At 41.4% G+C, this 19,807-nt stretch overlaps 1 protein-coding gene across 2 annotated transcripts; it reads right to left on the bottom strand.

Moving 5' to 3' along the window:
• Positions 1-628: 628 nt before the first annotated feature.
• Positions 629-18,497, bottom strand: LOC113453335 (butyrophilin subfamily 1 member A1-like). 2 transcript variants are annotated; one of them, XM_087923375.1, is made up of 4 exons: positions 18,065-18,497; positions 12,429-12,527; positions 7,427-7,525; positions 629-2,794 (listed from the first exon to the last, which is right to left on the bottom strand). In XM_087923375.1, exons 1-4 carry the CDS (start codon positions 18,138-18,140, stop codon positions 2,274-2,276), a joined length of 795 nt encoding a protein of 264 aa, XP_087779501.1. In that variant the 5' UTR covers positions 18,141-18,497; the 3' UTR covers positions 629-2,273. The 2 variants fall into 2 exon arrangements, with proteins under 2 accessions (XP_087779501.1, XP_087779502.1); XM_087923376.1 differs by lacking the exon at positions 12,429-12,527.
• Between the last annotated feature and the right edge of the window lie 1,310 nt (positions 18,498-19,807).

The following is a 19,807-nucleotide window of genomic DNA, read 5'->3' on the forward strand; positions in this document are numbered from 1 at the left end:
AATAATTGCCTAACACACTTTGTCAAGTTGATTAGGGAAGCAAAAGAGAATTCTTTCTCTTCTAATAAGTCTACAACAATTTCTAGACTTTCCTAATTTTGGGTTACTCAGAGAAGATAAGAAAAAGTGATTTTTGTCTCCAGATTCCAAATTATTAGAAAAGATCTCAGTTTCATCTATTCTTGACCCACTGAAATGGCATGAGTTTTTGGGCCTTATAGATCTCATTAATTGGCATTATTCATAATGGGTGAATTCCATATGGTCATAGTTTCCTTCCAATTCACAGTAAACAACTTGATGTGTCCTGCTAAGACAGAGTTTTACAATCATAATTTATTGCTCAAAAGTCATGGTTGGTTTTCCACAACTTGCTAAAAATGAGACATGATTTTAGCCCTTTTCCTTTGATGTTCTGAATGTTAGATAATTGGACAGCAGGCTCAATTGTTTCTTCTCTTTTGGCCGAGCGGTAATAATTAAAAGCAAGGAATTTAGCAAATGCCTTGCTGAGCCCCTAAATTCAGAGATTAGTGGAACAAAGTAGAGGCAGTAGATGGCCCTGAGAAAACGAAGTTGTCAGCATTCCAATGAAACTCCCCATTTCATTCAGCACTCAGAAACAAAGTTCATCCAAGTAAGAATTTATTAGAGAAATCAGACTGGCGCATCTGGGAAAACCGGAATCTGAGAGTTCTGGGTTTTCCCTTTGTAATTGAAAATCAAAATCACATCCCCATATTTTATCTAGAAGCTTCCACGCTGCCAGAAGGAAACATTGTGTGAAGACTTAAAAGGCATCTAAGATGCTTCCATAGCAATTTCACTCATGGAAGTACATTGGTGTGGTTCTCTCTTAAAACATCCCCTTTCTTTTCAAAATATCCTACTGATCCTAGAGTTATCCTTTGCTGGTCTTTCCCAGAAATATCCATCCCCCCCCCCCTGTTTTAATCTGTGTGGATCTGTTGATTTTTGTTGTTTGAATGTTTGAAAAAATCTGGGATTTTTTTCATCCCTAAAATATTTGACTCTGGTTAGCTGGCTAGGGGTGGCATTGGGAGAGATGAGGAAGGTGAGGTAGAAGGAGACCTTTGATTTAGAACAGGGGTGTCAAACTCACCTCACGGCAGCGTCACATGACATATCGGGACTTTTTTCCCCTTTGCTAAACTGGGTGGGGGTGGGGCCAGCATGTGACTCATCAGGCCCATGAGCCGTGAGTTTGACACCCCTGTGTCAACTCATACAATATTTCAGAAAGGGAGGGGGAAGCAGTGGGCAGCTTGCATTCCATACATATTTTCAAAGATAGTGATTAGGTGACTGAAGTTTCTGCCGCATGTAATTCTAACTGGAGAATATGATTGATGACTCTTGGCTATGGATGTGTCCCATTGGAGAATATGAATTTTGATACACCCAGGGGGGTGGGGGGAAACCAGGGTCAAGGGTGACAATGAATTATGTGTCTCAGAGTTGGCTACACCCAGGCAGTGCCGTACATGTAAATTCCCAATAAATCTTTTTGGAGTTTGGCTAGAGACTCGTGATTTAAATGGGGTTAAGTGTCAGAATCCTGACAGCCTGATTTAGAAGATAATGCAGTTGTCTTCTAAATCAAAGGGGAAAGGAAGGCCAAAGGAAGTCAAAGATGTTGGGAATGTAAGTCACCTAACAGCTATTTGGGTTGGAAATATATAAACCAGGACAGACATTTTAATACTGTATCTATAAGAGAGTCCTGGAGGTGTAATTGGGTGTGGTTTCTCAAACGGCCATAAGATGGAGCCAGAAACCTGGGTTGTCTTAGTCTTAGTCTCAGAAGAGAGTGTGTCTCAGTGTTTTTCCTTCTGTTGGAAAGTATTGCTGTTCCTCCATTTTTCCTAATTGACTGTTATTCATGGATTTGATGTAAGTCTGTTACTGAACTGTTTTTGACACTGGACTTTGTTATTGGATTATTCCTGGATTGGAAACTGACTGATTTAACCTGTGAATGACTTTGGACTGCTTGTTTTTGAACTTTGCCTAAAACCTTTATTGAAAGTAAAAAAACCTACATTTACTGTACAGTGTATCTGTGTGCTGTGTGTGTATATTCAAACACTACTCTCAAATACGTCTCCCTGTATGCGCTAATTCTCCTCATGGGGAATTACCTCAACAAAAGACACCCATGACAATGGTGTGCATGGAGAAACACAAAGAATGGAGAAGTGCTGAAGGTAGTCTGAAAGTCTTCAGTATGATGACCCCTTTGGTCCATCATCTCATGGATGGAGGAGAAGCTGTCCATTCCACTTATCGATCAAGAACCAAGCATGAACCTTCTCTCTAGCAAAATTTGCTTTAGGAAAAGTGAAGAGTTCAGTATTCGTGTCACCATCAAAGAATGCTATGAGGCCTTGTGAATAATCCAGAGAAACTCGGATCCTTTTCAGAGGATGGCACACTGTTAAATTCGTTCTGGGATGGGTGATCGCGTCATACCATCCCCCATATCCCTGGATTCCCCAGTAGCCCCCATTATTATCGTAACGAATCGGCGAGTTTCTTTTTGAAGTTTCCCTTACAATTCCCACCCCCCACCACTCCCCTTCCTCCACCACCTCTACCTCCCAGCATATCTTCCCAGAATTGAAGCTCTGATGGCTTATGACACAAGACATAGCGTCGAATCTCAGAGGACTGGCATTCACATGCTGTTGCATGTCTTTCCATCTCACACTTTTCAAATCAGGAGATACGTAGAGGTTGGGACTAGCTGTGTTTGGATCCAGAGTCAGATGTGCTGTGTGGAAGAAAGAAAAGTTGCTGTGGGAGAAGGAATTATCAACTTTCTCATGCCACCTGGTTTATTTAATTAATAAGAAATATTGTAACTGGTGGTTAAGTTATGCTGAAATTATATCTTCTAAAAGGCCAAGAGGCTTGCTCACCAAACTGGTAGCTCTATCTTTCTCAAAAAAGAATAAAAAAATAAAATAAAAGCCCTATTCCAATGATGGGGGAAAAAATAAGTTAGTTTTTTTAATTCCTGGGAAACCTGGAGGCTAATACTCAAGAAAAGTAAGTTAGCTTAAGAAAAAAAAATTCTAAGCTAATTATTAGATGAAGGCTTTCTAACAGGGAGCCCTGGGAGCAAAGTAAATTTAGCCAAGAAATTATAGACAATTACATCAAAAAGTTTAATTTCAGTATAATTTCAAACAATGGTTGTTCTTTGCTCCATAAACTAAAATGTATTTTATTTTCTACTCAACAGGCCACTGCCAAACCCCTACTATTTATTTCCCAGCCAGGGAGGGGCTGGCTAGCATCTACGACTTTTTTCCCCTGAGAGCCGGCTGATTGCCTTCCTTTGCTCTCCTCTCCTCTCCTCTCCTCTCTATGCATACACACATCTGGGATGGTCCCCAGCTGTCCTCCTCACTCAGCTCAGGGCAGCTGCCTCTCCACCTGAGGGAGGACAGAAGGCCCCAGCTCTGCCTCTGCCTCTGATTCTGCTTCCTCCTCAGAGCCTTTCGAAGGCTCCAAAGCTGGCCTAGGCTCCCCCTCAACCTCCTCCTTGCCCGATTCCTTTGCTGGCTCTGCTGGCAGTCGACGGGCCAAAACAAATGGAGCCCAAAATATATGTTGCTAAATGAAACCTTTGTTAAGTGAGTTTGCCCCATTTTATGACTTTTCTTGCCACCATTGTTAAGTGAATGTTTGCCTTTGTTAAGGTAGTTACATGGTTGTGAAGTGAATCTGGGTTTCCCATTGGCTTTGCTGGTCAGAAGGTCGCAAAAAACTGATCACCTGACCAGGGACACTGCAACCTTCCTAGACATCAGCCTCTTGCCAAGCGTCCGAATTTTGATCACATGACTGTGGGGATGCTGCAGCGGTTTTAAGTGTAAACATCAGGCATAAGTCACTTTTTTCAGTGCCTTTGTATCTTGGAATGGTCGCTAAATGAACTGTTGCGAGTCGAGGACTACCTGTAGCCCTTCCCCACCAGAGGTCTTCGGCAAGATCTGAGCACTCGGTGTTCCTTGCTCTATTTTGCAGTTCTGTGCCCATTTTGATAGGGAACCTCACTAGTGGTGGGATTCAAATATTTTTACTAACAGTTCTGTGGGCGTGGCTTGGTGGGCGTGGCAGCAAATGGATACTGCAAAATCCCCATTCCTTCCCCACCCCACCAACCTGCTTTCCAGCTCCATTCTCCTGTGCAGGGCAACAAAAGAAGACCCAGCCAATCAGCTGGGGCTCAGGAGGCAGAGAATAGATGGGGTTGGCAGGGCCAGTCAGAGGTGGGATTTTCCGGTTCTCTGAACTACTCAAAGTTTCTGCTACCAGTTCTCCCGAACTGGTCAGAACTGGCTGAATACAACCTCTGAATCTCACTGGCAGAAATAGCAGAATTTCAGTAAAAATAGACTGTCCTTGTCAATGAAACAAAATATATTTCTTGAAATCATTTACAGGAAATCCTGGATTTTGTTTAGTGACTGTCAAAGTTACAATAACGCTGGAAAATGCGATTTATGACCAATCCTCCACTTATGACCGTTGTGCTATCTCCATGGTCGCATGATCAAAATTCAGTCACTTGGTAACTAGCATACATTTATGATGCTTGCTGTGTCCTGGGATCATGTGATCACCATTTATATAATCTTTATCATCACCTTAAGGAAAGCAGAGTCAATGAAGGAAACTGGGTTGCCTTAATCACTGCAGGGTTCTCTGAACAACTGCATTGATTCACTTAGTGACCATGGCAGAAAAGGTCATAAAATGAGGCAGGGCTCACTTAACAACGGCCTTGCTTAGCGATGGAAATTCTGTTCCCAATTGCCATTGTAAGTTGAGGACTACATGTAATCCTCCACTTACGAACAGTTCATTTAATGATTGTTCAAAGTTACAACGGAACTGGGAAAAATGGACTTATGACAGTTTTTCACAGTTATGACCATTGCAGCATTCCCCATAATCATGTGATCAAAATTCAGATGCTTGGCAGCTGGTTCATATATGTGACCATTGCTGTGTCCTAAGATCACATGATCTCCTTTTGTGACCTTCTGACAAGCAAAGTCAATGGGAAAGCCAGATTCTTCTCTGGTTTTTTGCAATACATTTTTTACTTTTTTTCTTGCCTTTACAAACATGTTTTGTGAGCAGTGTGGTTACAGGGAATTTTACATTTTAAAACAAACATGACAATAATTTCATATCAAAACTGTTAACTTAATAATTAATATTAATACAAATTATGTATCCTGGTTATTCCAAATTCCCATATGTTGTTTTTATATCAATCTCTATATTCTTAAGATCACTTTTGATTATGCATATATATGACTAGTTGTATTTGCAGTGTTTAACGAATTATATATAACCATTCATAAATTCATGTTAATTTATATTCCCTCTTGTTTATCCCCCTTTTAGTTCTTAGCTGTGCCACTAGCATGTTTAAAACAAAGTCCCTTTTGTTAGGAATGTAAGTCACCTAACAGTTGAGTTGGAAAATATATAAACCAGGATAAACATTTTAATACTGTCTCTTTAAGGGAATGCTATGAATTGTATTTGGGTGTGGTTCCTCAAACGGTCATAAGATGAAGCCAGTAACCTGGGTTGTTCTGTCCTGTTGTTGAGAGTGTTGCTGTTCCTGCATTTTTCCTTATTGACTATTACTGATCGTCGTTATTCTTGGGTTTGATGTGAGTCTATTTACTGAACTGTTTTTGATACTGGACTTTGTTCTTGGATTATCCCTGGACTGAAAACTGACTGCTTTAACCATGAATGACTTGGACTGTTTTGTTGAACTTCGCTTAACTTTTTACTGGAAGTAAAAACCTACATTTTTACTATACAGTGTATCTGTGTGCTGGTTGTGTGCTAATCTTCACCACTCTCACTACATCTCCCTGTGTGTGCTCATTCTCCTAATGAGGAATTACCTAAACACTGGTTATGGGCCCAGGCCATACCTGGCTCAGATAACTGAGAGTTAGTGTGAATACACAGTATTGTATACAAACAGCTGTTTACTGTTTGATTGTGGTTTACTGTCCTGGTAAAGATGGCACAAGACACTTGAACAAGTCTATCACCGATAACCCAGTTGGATGGAACAAACTATGTTTCCTGGTCTATGAAGTGAAGTCTACTTCTGCGTAGAGAAGGTTTATGGAATGTAGTTCAAGACCCACCGGATGTAAATGCTTGGGATCCAGATAATGAGGACGATGCCAAGAAGTTAGCTGATTTTAAACGGAACAATGAACGAGCTCTTTGTATAATTGGACTAATACTGAGTGACCAGCAGCTAGTCCATATTCGTGGAGAAGAGTCTGCTGCTAGGTGTTGGGAGAATTTGAAGAGGATTTATGTTCATGACAGTGTAGGTGCACACATACATCTTACATGTAAACTGTTTAGAGCACATCTTCTGAAAGGTGGAGATATGTTAGCTCATTTGAACTTCATGAAAAGAACTTTTCAAGAGCTACATGAAAAGGAACTGATATTTTCAGAGCTGCATCAAGTTTATGTCATTCTTTCCTCATTGGATGAAAGTTATGATGATTACATATCTTCACTGCCCAGAGATAAACTGAAATTGACTGACATAACTGGAAGGTTGTTAGAAGAGGCAAGAAAACGGCTGGATAGGGACCAACTGAGGAAAGAACAACCACAAGAGGAGGATTTGTGTTCAACTGCTTATACTGTTAGGAAATGTTTTTCTCATGGGGCTAGGGGATAGTATAGCTAGATTCTGTAAGAAGGGAAAATGACAGGATACTGGTAATCACCAAAGGCAAAGAAGAATGTTAGTTTAGCTATGTCTAGCAATTCAACTGTAAACATGATTTGTGGGTTGTTGATAGTGGAGCATCGCAGTGCATTACTAAAGATAGAGAGAGGTTTGTAAAGATGTCTACGAGTAAGCAACATGTATCATTGGCAAATGGATGGAAGATGAAAGCAGTGTATCTGTGTGCCGGTTGTGTGTTATTCTTCACCACTCTCACTACGTCTCCCTGTGTGCGCTCATTCTCCTAACAGGGAATTACCCTAACAGGGAATTACCTCAATACCTTTCTAATCTCATTTTAGCACAAACAAAATAATATTCTTCCTATTTACATTTAGCAAATTATTCTAGCAATAATATGATCACATTTAACTAATAGCCTATTTGGGAAGCCAGATTCATTCAACAACGGTGGCAAGAAAGTTCGTAAAATGGGGCAAAACTCACTTAAGAAATGTCTCACTTAAGAGTAGAAATTTTGGGTTCCATTGTGGTCATAAGTCAAGGACTACCTGTTTATGAGCTTTTATGCTGCGTCTCTTTGAAAGCGGAGATGGAAAGCATCCCATTTTACCGTATGCTGGAAAAGGCAGGCCTTACCTGTTACACTGTCCTTAGCTGATCCGCAAGGAATACAGTTCTTGACGCAGCTGGGGATTGGCTCCAATGGATGATTCGGAAGACCGACTTTCTGTGAACCTTAAGAAATAAGTCAACTTTAGAGCCTGAATGCCATCCAAGATCATTTATCCTGGATCACAAAATAAATACCTTTGTGATCATTTATCCTGGTTCACAAAACAAACGCCTCAGCTAAATAGAAAACATTGGAATCTTGTAGGTTTTGTTGTTGGGGGATGGTTTAAAGAGTTATTTTAAAAATAAAAGCCCTATGAATAAGAGCAAAACATCGCACACTACATTTGTCTAGGATTGTTATTATGATTAATCTTCAATCAATGGTGGGATTCAAATTCTTTTACTACCGATTCTGTGGGTGTAGCTTGGTGGGCGTGGTGTGGTTTGGTGGGTGTGGCTTGGTGGGTGTGGCTTGGTGGGTGTGGCTTGGTGGGTGTGGCAGGGAAAGGATACTGCAAAACCTCCATTCCCTTCCCACCCCACTAACCTGCTTTCCAGCTCTGTTCTCCTGTGCAGGGCAACAACAGGAGACCCAGCCAATCAGCTGGGACCTGGGAGGAAGAGAATAGATGCCAGTCAGAGGTGGTATTTGCCAGTTCCCTGAACTATTCAAAATTTCCTCTACCTGTTCTCCAGAACTGATCAGAAACTGCTGAATACTGTCTTCAATTTGATTCACAAATGGGATTCTAGGACTGGTGAACACTAAACAGTTCAAGTCCTAACCAAGGACCAAAGAAGTAGGGTCTGAGTATACAGGGCAGGTAGTTCTGAGTGAGGTGGGGGTTTTTGTGTGGCAAAGTCGGGATATTCAGGTCTAATAAGTTCAAAATTTCCAAATATCTAGGTAGCCCTTTGGGTATTGCTCCAAGGGCTCCTATTACTGTTGGTACAACCACTGATTTCTTCCTCCACAATCGCTCAACTTCAATTTGTAAATCACAGTATTTTGTTATTTTTTTCTAGCTGATCTCTTCAATTCACGCATTGCCTGGTATTGTTGTTGTTGTTATTATTATTGATGATTGCACAGTCAGCCAGGTGTTCAGACCGGGTGTGGCATTTTTGCCTACCTATCGAGTTCTTACCAAGGGCCTGGGATTGACAGAACTGGATGTTTGACAGTGTTACAGGTATTGTCACAGGATGGAAGCTGTTCCCAGTAAAGCCGCCTTTTGCAATAGACTGATTGCATATTTGTCAATGCAATGATGTTCAAGTGGTGGGATTGCACCCAAGGCTCCTATTACTGTTGGTACCACCCTTGCTTGCCTTTACCACAGTCGTTCTATTTCTATCTGTAGGTCTTTGTATTTTGTTATCTTCTCCAGTTCTTTCTCTTCTATTCTGCTGTCTCCAGGCACTGCCACATCCACTCTCCAGACTTTTTTTTGTCTTTCTTATCAACAATTGTTAAGTCCGTGGTGTTATGTGATAGGTGCCTGTCCGTTTGAATTCTAAAGTCCCAGAATAATTTAACTTCTTCATTTTCTATGACTTTTTCTATTTTATGGTCCCACCAGTTCTTGCTTACAAGCAAATGATTTTTCTTGCTGATCTTCCAATGCACTATTGTTGCTACTTTGTCACGTCGCTGCTTGTAGTCATTCTGTACAATCTTCTTGCAGCAGCTTACCAGGTAGTCCACTGGTTCTGCAGCTTTTTTGCATAAGTGGCACTTACTGTCTGTTGCTATATGGTTATAAGTATAATTATAATTATACTTATAATTGTTATACAGTAGCTAGGAGACCACAATGCTACTGAAGAGTAATAATTTGGCTTGGCAAGGCATGAGCCCTGGCAAGGTTACGGTGGTGTGCTTCCCAAGGTACACCACAGGAGGGCAAGCTGGCTTTGTACCAGAGTGAAAGACAAGTGGCTCTTCCTGCAATGTCACCCAAGGACCCCTTGGGTGGGCGCCACAACCAGGAAGGTTCAGAACTGTCAAGAAACTGACTGCCTGCACAGAGCATCAACACAGAACATGCTTTCAAACTATTCGGTGGACACAAGCTGAAGCGAGTTCACTCTGCCACGGAGTGCTAGGGCTGAGACCACCTCTGGTGTCATTAATCCCCTGAGTCATTTTGCCTCTTGTCTAGGGTTAAGTCATCTCTCATATAGCAATAGCAATAGCACTTAGACTTACAGAGTATACCGCTTCACAGAGCTTTACAGCCCTCTCTAAGCGGTTTTACAGAGTCAGCCTACTGCCCCCAACAATCTGGGTTCTCATTTTACCAATCTCAGAAGGATGGAAGGCTGAGTCAACCTTGAGCCAATCAGATTTGAACTGGCAAATTGCAGAAAGCTGGCAGTCAGCAGAAGTAGCCTGCAGTACTGCACTCTAACCACTACGCCACTCTAACCACTATGTAGGTTCATATGTTTGATTGATTTATTAAACCAATTTATATAGCTGCCTATCTCACAAACGAGTGATTCTGGGTGGTGTAAAACAGAACTAAAAACAGTTAACTGTTAAAAATTAATTATGTTAATAATTAATTATAATAGTACATTAATAATGATCAATAACAGTTAATAACACTCCCATGAACACTGACAGGGCAAGTCATTTGTACGTAAACAGAATGCAAACCCCACTTCTTTCTGCACTGATGATGTTACCTAGTTGGGAAATGAAACATCTTCAAGAAAACAATCAAGCTTAGAAAGCAACAGAGACCCCACAGTGAATAAATACATAAAACAGCAGAAAAACCAAACTCGTAGACAAACGGAGGCAAGACACTAGTTCACCTGTCCCCTAGGTCTCCAGGGCTGCTGGCATAACCAGATCCTGAGGGAATCTCTGGAAGCTCACAGTGACAAGCCCAATCTCATCTCATATGATCTCATATAAATCCTCTCAAATATGTGGTATGATCTATGCACATGTGAGTTAGGGAGGTGTCTGCCTAATCACACACTTCTTCTTATTTTGGACCTAAGCCATGTTTTTCCCCATCTCAATTTGGAAACAGACCTGGCCTATCCTTTCAGTGCATCTTGAAAGAGCCGTGATGGTACAGTGGTTAGCATGCAGTATTGGAGGCGAATTCTGCTCACAGGCTTTAAGAGTTTGATCCTGACCGCCTCAAGGTTGAACTCAGCCTTCCATCCTTCCAAGGTGGGTAAAATGAGGACCCAGATTAGTGGGGGGAATAGGCTGATTCTGTAAACTGCTTAGAGAGGGCTGTAAAGCACTGTGAAGCGGTATATATAAGTCTAAGTGCTTTTGCTATCTCCCTTACTGACTACATTTTCACAGATTACAAGTGATGTATGCAGTGAATGTGTGTGTGTGTGTGTGTGTGTGTGTGTGTGTGTGTGTGTGTGTGTAATAAATACATATGTACATACATATATATTTGTTTTCATAGATTTTCACCAGTACAGGTATGCAGGTTTTGGCATGTTCGGGTCTTTTCCTGTGTACGATTAAGAGTATCTTGGTGAAATTTCGACGAGGTCCCACTCGCCATCTTCAGGCTGGTGCTTTCGGCTTCGTGCTTGTGCGAGCAAAGCGTGATCGGAGCTGCCGTCTCTATAAATACTGGTGGGGAGGTGTGGTGTGCTGGCTCTGTTGTAAGTGGGCTAGATGGCTGTGTGAGAATATATATGTATATTCACTCGGACTGATGGATTGCATATTGAGAGTCTATTCAGATCTGTGCAGTTGGCATTTCAGCAAATGGGATGGGAAAAACATAAAGTGCTGTGATGTTCTCGCTATATTTTCTGATCATCCAGTATATCTTGGAACATTCAGTGGGGTACATGCAGGTAGCCATCAACATATGACTGCAGTTGAGCCGAAATTTTGGTGTTGGGTCAATGAGGTCATTAAATGGGTCACCATATGATTGTGCCTGATTTCATGATTTTTTTGTGTGTGCTGCAACCATGAAGACAATAGACATTTTTTTCTGGAAACTGGAAGTAAATGCGAATTTCCAACCAATAACCTCTTAAATGGTGGTCACCTGACCACAGGATCTTGCAAAAAGGCATAAAGGTGGGCCAGTTGCCAAGCACCCAAATCCAACCACATGACTTGGAGGGGAAAGGGCCGTCCAAACTTCAAAACTGGGTCATAAATAGCTCCAGGAAGGTCTGTCGTAACAATGAATGATCACCAACCAAGTGGTCATAAGTCAAGGACTACCTGTACTGAGGGCAAATTGTGCTACTGTGACAAATGTGACAATAAAAATATTTCCTGAGTAGTAGAAATATTCTTAAACCATCATTATGTCAGCGTTCCAACTAACCAACTCCAAACCAATAAACTCGAAGACAAATATTTCCTCAAAGGTCCATTTTATTACAGTTGTCATATTGGCACATCTGGGAAAACACGAATCTGAGAGTTCTGGGTTTTCCCTTTCCCCGCCCCAAAATTAAAGATCCATCCCCTGCATCCATCAGTCCATCAAATGGCCCAATCATGTCTTCATCCCAACTGGAGACATCCCTCCATTCACTCTCCTCCAGGTGCAGGGCAACAGGTCCTTGACTCTCTGAGAAAGAATGTTGTTGTGTCTAATCTTTTACCCCACCATAAAATACCCCCTCCCAAATTCCCAGGCACTGAATGTGGCAGCCTCGAAGCATCCAAGAGAAAAATGGCTTCCAAGGCTGACACATTGTTTATCTGCATCATTCCTGTTTAGTAGATGAGTTGTACTTATAGCACTTAGACTTATATACCGCTTCACAGTGCTTTACAGTCCTCTCTAAGCAGTTTACAGAGTCAGCCTATTGCCCCACAACAATCTGCGTCCTCATTTTACCCACCTCAGATTGATGGAAGGCTGAGCCAGTCAGGATCGAACTTACGGCAATGAGCAGAGCCAGCCTGAAATACTGCCTTCTAACCACTGTGCCACCACATCTATATGGTAGCAGGAGAGAACGATGACAGATTGAAGGAACAAAGCAGACAATTTCTTACCTGGAAGAATGAGAACAATCAAAAGCACAGCCAGGACCACATTTCCTACAGTCGAAATGCCAAACAAAATTTTCCACAGGAGAAGGTTCCTCGGAGGATCTGGGATTAGAAGGGAATTGTGAAGTTCATCATCCGTTCCTTAATTTACATCAAGTATTGTAACTTAAACATCGATTCCCAATGGAAAGGTGGGTGACTGGTAGGTGACTAAATGCCCAAGCATAGGAAGACATAGAAACGACCCCACAAAAAAGGTGCCAGATTTTGAACTATCCCCTCAGCTATGGACAATCCTGAATAGGATTTACACCTCACATGGCGTCTGCCGGGACTCTCTGTATAAATGGGGTGCAGTATTCTCCCCTCAGTGTGACTGCGGGGTCTCACATCAAACTGTAGATCACATCGTGACCAGCTGTAAGCTGAGGCCAGATACCGGTCCAGTATCTTATTTTAAAAAAAATATAAACGATGCTGTGTTTCAATAGTTCAATGGCCTAGACCAGGAGTCCCCAAACGTGGCAATTTGAAGACTTGTGGACTTCAACTCCCAGAATTCTGGGAATTGAAGCTCACAAGTCTTCAAGTTGCCAAGTTTGGTGTCCTCTGGCCTAGATATTGGTATTTAACTTTTGATGTTTCTTATGTATAGAATTAAAATACAACATAGGGCTGAGCTCTTTCTATTAGGAATTAACATTAGGAAATATGATAAAGAAAATATGTACTTAATGATCCATGTAATTACGGCAGCAAGGTTGGCATACGCAAAGACTTGGAAAAATAAAGATATTCCAAATGAATATTGAGGAAAATTACAATATGCACAGAAATGGATAAATTTAAAAAAGAACTAAAAAATAAGGAGGATTCGGAATATTATAAAACATGGGATAAATTTTCCGGTTGGCTAGAGACGAGGAAGACCTATCAGAATAAGGAATGACTATATGTATATTTAAAGTGTATAGATGGAAATTATGTAATATTATTACTGGATTTAGCAAAGTAAAGACAATGATTGATGTTAGGAAAACTGTACCACGTTTAACCCTTTTAATGTAAATTTGTTTGTGTTTGTGTTTGTTTATTTGTTTAATAAAGAAAAACTTAAAAAAAACTTTTGACATTTCTTCTTCATCATCATCATCACCACCATTTTAGCCACTGTCTATCCACCGCAGGACGAAGGCCTCTTCCGCGTGCTTCCAACCAATATGGTCCTGAGCTTTCTTTTGCCAACAGGGCCTGCAATAGTTGCTGATCTCATTGATCCATCTTGTTTTAGGTCTCTTTCGTGGATGCTTTTTATCAAGTGGGATTCATTCTGTGACTGCTTTGGTCCACCTGTCATCGGTCTGTCTTGCTATGGGACCAGCCCATTTCCATTTCATTTCTTTTACTCTCTTGATGGCATCGTATACTTCCGTTTGTTCTCTAGTCCGTGTGCAAGTCTTTCTATCTTGTCTTGTGATGATGAGCATGTATCTTTCCATGGCTCTTTGTGCCACTCCTAGCCTTTGTATCGATTGTGAGGTTAGCATCCATGTTTTTCCGGCATTAGTTGGAGCAGGTAGTACACACTGATCGAAAACATTTCTCTTCAGGCATAGGAGGAGGCTGTTCTTGAAAATTATGCTTAGCTTGGCAAATGCCTGCCAATCACATTTAACTCTCCATTGCATCATCTTTCATTGAGGTGCATTAGCCAAGTATGACATTTTGATATTAATATTGTATTACATTTTACTAGTCCAGGTTAAATGTTAATATATATGGCTAGCCCATGTATGATATGCCATAAATAAATTAGGTATTGTAAAATAAAAGTTCTTGAGCAGGTTGAAATCCACCTGAACCCACAGGAATTTACTTCGTGACTATGGGCTGATCATACTCCCTCTCTCAGCCCAGTCTACCTTAAAGGGATATTTCAGTTGCGGGGGGGACGGGGACCGGCAGGGGTGCTGTGTACACTGTTGTGTGCACCTGGAAGCATGAAGTGAGTAAGGCAACAACAATAACAAAACACTACCACCATTCATCCAGAGAAGCTTTTTCTTAAAAAGAAATTGCAACCAACCTTCCCAACTCAGCGTTAAATAGCTTACCTGTTTACACATATTTTGGAAAAGCTTTATGTGACATATGAGCCAGTGATAAGAGAGTGACAAAAATTAGGTCTCAGGGGCACAAAGAGTGACCTGTGGTTCTTGGCTTGGAGTGTGGGAGGATAATTTTACAGAGCATAGAATGATTCCAGAGAGGGGGACGTTTTGCTTCGTTACCCATGGCCCGGACCTTACTGTCCTGAGTTCAGATTCTACAAAGTGGAGGTATTGTAGACAGATGCAGCTTCTCAAAGAAAATTAAGGGGATGAGGTATGAGTGCTTTCGATCTTTCCTAGGAGAAATATCTTCTAATCTAGGGCAAAGCCAAATGGCTCTGTTCACCTGCATGCACCTGTCCTTCCGCTAGCCTAAAATTTGCTGTCCAGATGTCCAAGCCCCAGGAATGAGACGGGTGGATGGGTCTGTCCTTAAAGTGTTAAGGAAAGACCAGCAATGGAAGACGATTGGTGGATTCCCCCAGCTGTTTTTCTCTTTGTCACAAGGCTGACACTGGGTGTCTGAAATAAAAATAGCTGCAGCCCTTTACAATATAAAAGCAGTCCTCGACTTACATAATCGAGCCCAACATTTCTGTTGCTAAGCAAGACATTTGTTAAGTGAATTTGCCCCCATTTTATGACCTTTGTTGCCACAATTCTTAAATGTTAAAAACTGCAGTTGTTAAGTGAATTTGGCTTCTCCATAGACTTTGCTTGTCAGATCATCCAGGGGGAATCACATGACCCTGGAGCCCTGCCACCGTCATAAATATGAGCCAGTTGCCAAGCATCCGAATTTTGATCACGTGACCAGGGGGATGCTGTGACAGTTGTACGTGTGAAAAATGGTCATAAGTCGCTTTTTTTTCAGTGCCACTGTAACTTTGAATGGTCACTAAGCAAACTGCTATAAGTTGAGGACTACCTATAAAGGCAGATGGAAAAACCCTAACCATCTGCTCTACAGGAGAAAGCAAACCCACCCTAAGAAGACACCACACAAATATTGGAACAGAGGCGAATCTACTGGAATTTCCCTCTCAGAGCTTCTCTTCAGCCAGCGCCAGCAAAGTCCATAATGGGACACAGTAACTTCATTTTCCACTCACACGGAGGAAGACAAATTAGACTATTACAAATGTGGGAGAAGTCAATTATGTTCTTGATATGCATTCTTCCCTACAATCTGCTATTTTTATAAAGTATAGTAGAAATGACCAGAAAAAGAAACTAACTTTTTTGCAAATTTCTCTTCCTCCCACATAGATGAAATTATAATCTCAAAGAAAGCAAGTTTATCTTGAGAGATCTCTGATCGTAGGGATGTGAATCTGCATTCCTTTTTCTTCCAATTTTATTTCTTTTTTTCTGTCTGAGATTATTGGATCATTAGGTGATAGGGAAAGAGGAAAAGAATACTGCAGATGATAGACTCAATAATTCCTCTGTAGAACTGTATCAGCAGCTCCTTGGGCAGTTTGAGCTTCCTGAGTTGACACAGAAAGAACATTCTTTGTTGTGCTTTTTTGAGGCGTTTTTGATGTTAGGTGTCCATTTTAGGTCATGTGATATAGTAGAACCTAGAAATTTGAAGGTCTCTACTGTTGATACTGTGTTGTCTAGTATTGTAAGAGGTGGTAGTATGGGAGGGGTTCTTCTAAAGTCTATCACCATTTCTACAGTTTTGAGTGTGTTCAGTTCCAGATTGTTCTGGTTACACCATGAGGCAAGTTGTATAACCTCCTGTCTGTATGTATATGGACTACACAACTCAATCAGGGCAAAGCAATACCCACAATTTACATCGACTTCTGTAAAGCCTTTGATTCAGTGGTACATGACAAACTACTCATAAAACTAAAATCTTATGGTATCTCTGGATACCTGCATAACTGGATAGAAGCATTCCTGTCAGACAGACAACAAATAGTCAAAATTGGGAGCGTCCTATCAAATTCTGTACCTGCCAACATTGGGGTCCCCCAAGGCAGCGTTCTAGGACCAACTTTCTTCATACTCTACCTAAATGACCTCTGTGATCATATTAAGAGCAACTGTGTTCTCTTTGCTGATGATGTAACACTACCGACAATACTGCTACCCTTCAAAAAGACCTCAACTATGTATCATAATGGTCAAACAAATGGCAACTTCAAATCTCAATAAATAAATGCTCTGTCTTACATATTGGCAAAAAAAGATCAGAAAATAAAATGCAAGCTGAATAGTCAAGACCTTGTTGATGATCCAAACTCTGTCAAGGACCTTGGAGTACTTCTCCCTAATGATCTAAGTGCTAGAGCCCACTGTAACTACAAAGCCAAAAAGGCAAAAAGATGTTGAGACTTTGGAAAAAGTTCAGTGAGAGCAACCAAGATGATCAAAGGCCTGGAGATTAAAACATGAAGAACGGCTGCAGGTTTTGGGTCTGGCTAGTCTAAAGAAAAGAAGAATTAGGGGTGACATGATAGCCGTATTCCAGTATTTGAGGGGCTGCCACAAAGAAGAGGAGGTCAAATTGTTTGCCAAAGCACCAGAGGGCGGAACAAGAAATAATGGTTGGAAACTAATCAAAGAGCAACCTGGAATTAAGGAGAAACTTCCTAACAGTGAGGACAATTAACCAGTGGAACAGCTTGCCTCCAGAAATCATAGGCACTGCAACACTGGAGGTTTTTAAGAAGAGACTGGACAGTCACTTGTCTGAGATGGTATAGGAGGTTCTCCTGCTTGAGCAGGGGGCTGGACTAGAAGACCTCCAAGGTCCCTTCCAGCGGAACAGACGTTGTGGGAAGAGATTGAAGAGCCATTTCTCTGTCATCATACAGGATCTTCTGCTTAAGCAGGAAGTGGATTAGAAAACCTCCAGGTTTCATTCCAACTCAGACATTCTGTAATTCTGTAAACTTTAAAAATGGTTTTTATCTTTCCAGAATTTTGTCCCGTTGTAGGAAATGAGATTTATTGCCATTTTAAAAAGCTCAGTTGTTTATCCTGCCAGCCAGCCAACCTCTCTATTTTAGTCTCTAGCTTCTGGATATAATTTATACATTTATATCCTATAATAATTTTTATAAACAACTCAAGGCGACAAACATATGTAATACTCCTTCTTCCTCCTATTTTCCCCCCAAACCACAACTCTGCGTGGTGAGTTGGGCTGAGAGAAAGTGACCAGCCCAAAATCCCCCAGCTGGTTTTTATGGCTAAGGCAGAACTAGAATTCATTGTTTCTGGTTCCTGGTCTGCTGCCTTAACCACCAGACCAAACACTCTGTCTCTCTCCCTCCCTCTCATAATTGCTAGATATACAGAAAGAATTTAAAGCAAAAGACATGTAGATAATCAAGGAAAGAGTTCTCTGTTAAACAAAAATGACATTTAAGAAATGTAATTCCCCCTCCCCCCAGAAACAATAGGAACTAGATTCACTTTCACCCTTTTCTAAATTTTCCCTTTAAAAAAAATCCTTAGTGCCAATATGCAGAGTAAAAAAAAGAAAAACAAGTAGCTGTAAGATATTACCTTTCTTTCCTTTAATGGATGGCAAGGGATGGTCTCTCTTACTTGGATCTATACTCATATATCCATCTTCATCCATCTTTTAGAACTTTGGGGTTGTTTTTTTTTGCTGGTAGCAAGTTTTATAGTCTTCGCAAGAGGAAGTGATGGTTCTTTGAGGTTCTTCAAACAGCCAGTCTGATACAATTGTGTAACTGGTTTTACAAAACCAGCCTCCAAGTCAGTAAACAATTTTTGCCCAAGTGGGATAGAAGACCAGCTTATTCCTTAGTTACAATCATCAGGAGTGAATTGGTGCTTGAAGTTGCCCATGGGATAGTTAGCTGAGAGGTGCTTTTAGCCGGATTCAGACATGGAGGTAGCCATTTCTGCTCTTTATTTCTCATCCTGTTTCTGTAAGCTCAGTTGCAAGTGTTTACCACAACTCTTGAGGAAGAAGTCAGGTCTCTGGATTGGGAAAGTAGTTGGAAGGAGTTGTGGGTGGCACACCTCCTATGCAACAGAATGAATCATCCCAGGATATGGTGATGAGCCCCTAATGACTCACAACTACATTGTTGAAGGAGGAGGAGGAGGAAGATGGAAGAAAAAGAAGAAGAAGAAGAAGAAGAAGAAGAAGAAGAAGAAGAAGAAGAAGAAGAAGAAGAAGAAGAAGAAGAAGAAGAAGAAGAAGAAAAAGAAGGAGGAGGAGGAGGAGAAGAAGAAGAAGAAGAAGAAGAAGAAGAAGAAGAAGAAGAAGAAGAAGAAGAAGAAGAAGAAGAAGAAGAAGAAGAAGAAGAAGAAGAAGAAGAAGAAGAAGAAGAAGAAGAAGAAGAAGAAGAAACAACAACTGAATAGGGAGTGGCTCATGAACTAACATTCTAAGAGCCATTTTTTTACGTCACCATTATTGTACCTTTTGTAAGAGAAGCTCAAAGTGACGTACTTATTGCTCCCTCCTCTTGTCAGAACAATCCTATGAGGTAGTTTGGCCTGCGGGAGAATGAATGGATTTCCCCGCTCCTCGTCCAACATCTAGACAATACAATAGTTCTGTTTGGCTGTCCTGCTCATGTAATTTGCCTAATCTGTTTTAAAGCCATCTGGGCTGATGGCCTTCAATTTATAACCAAGGAATTCCCTACAGGAGTTATATGCAACATGGAAAATGTGTTTTTCCCCCTTAAATTCAGTGTAGGAAACATATAATTAAGCTCTGATCATGAGAGTCTGGGGACACTTTAACTGTGTTTGGGTACCTACAAGAAGAACAGGAAAAAGATCTATACCAGGGGTGTCAAACTCAAGGCCCGTGGATCGGATTTGGCCTGCAGGGTGTTTAAATCTGGTCTGTGGGGCTGGCCTAGAAATATCAAAGGACCAGCCCGCAGTGCCTCTGCTGGTCAAAAGAGGCTGGTCATTTTTGGCCAGGAGGCTGTGGAGGCTGAAAACGGACCATGCAGGGGCTTTCTGGGGCCTTTGTATGGCCAATTTTCAGCCTGGAGAGCGGTGCAGGAGGCCAGGGCGGCCGAAAATGTGGTACAGGGAGCCACGTGTGCCCCCAACCTCTGTTTTGTCTGGCAGGGTGCTGCAGGAGGCATCTGTCCCATCTCCCCTCTGCTCCCCCCACTTCCGATCCACTGAGGAGAACTACAATGCTGATCTGGCCCTCAAAGAAATCCAGTTTGACACACCTGGTCTAGACCAAAGAACTAAAGGCTTTTGCTGAGTATGGCGTAAATACACCTCACAGAACCAATAAGTGAT

Source organism: Pseudonaja textilis, chromosome 2 (assembly GCF_049901715.1).
Source record: "Pseudonaja textilis isolate UNSWEBS1 chromosome 2, rPseTex1.2, whole genome shotgun sequence".
NCBI lineage: Eukaryota > Metazoa > Chordata > Lepidosauria > Squamata > Elapidae > Pseudonaja > Pseudonaja textilis.

Excerpts from the sequence above, each read along its gene's own strand:
- LOC113453335 (XM_087923375.1), bottom strand. The coding sequence starts at position 18,140 with ATGGATGAAGATGGATATATGAGTATAGATCCAAGTAAGAGAGACCAT. Across the intron at positions 12,528-18,064 it reads ATCCATTAAAGGAAAGAAAG|ATCCTCCGAGGAACCTTCTC; the intron begins GTAATATCTTAC and ends TTCTAATCCCAG. Across the intron at positions 7,526-12,428 it reads GATTGTTCTCATTCTTCCAG|GTTCACAGAAAGTCGGTCTT; the intron begins GTAAGAAATTGT and ends TTATTTCTTAAG.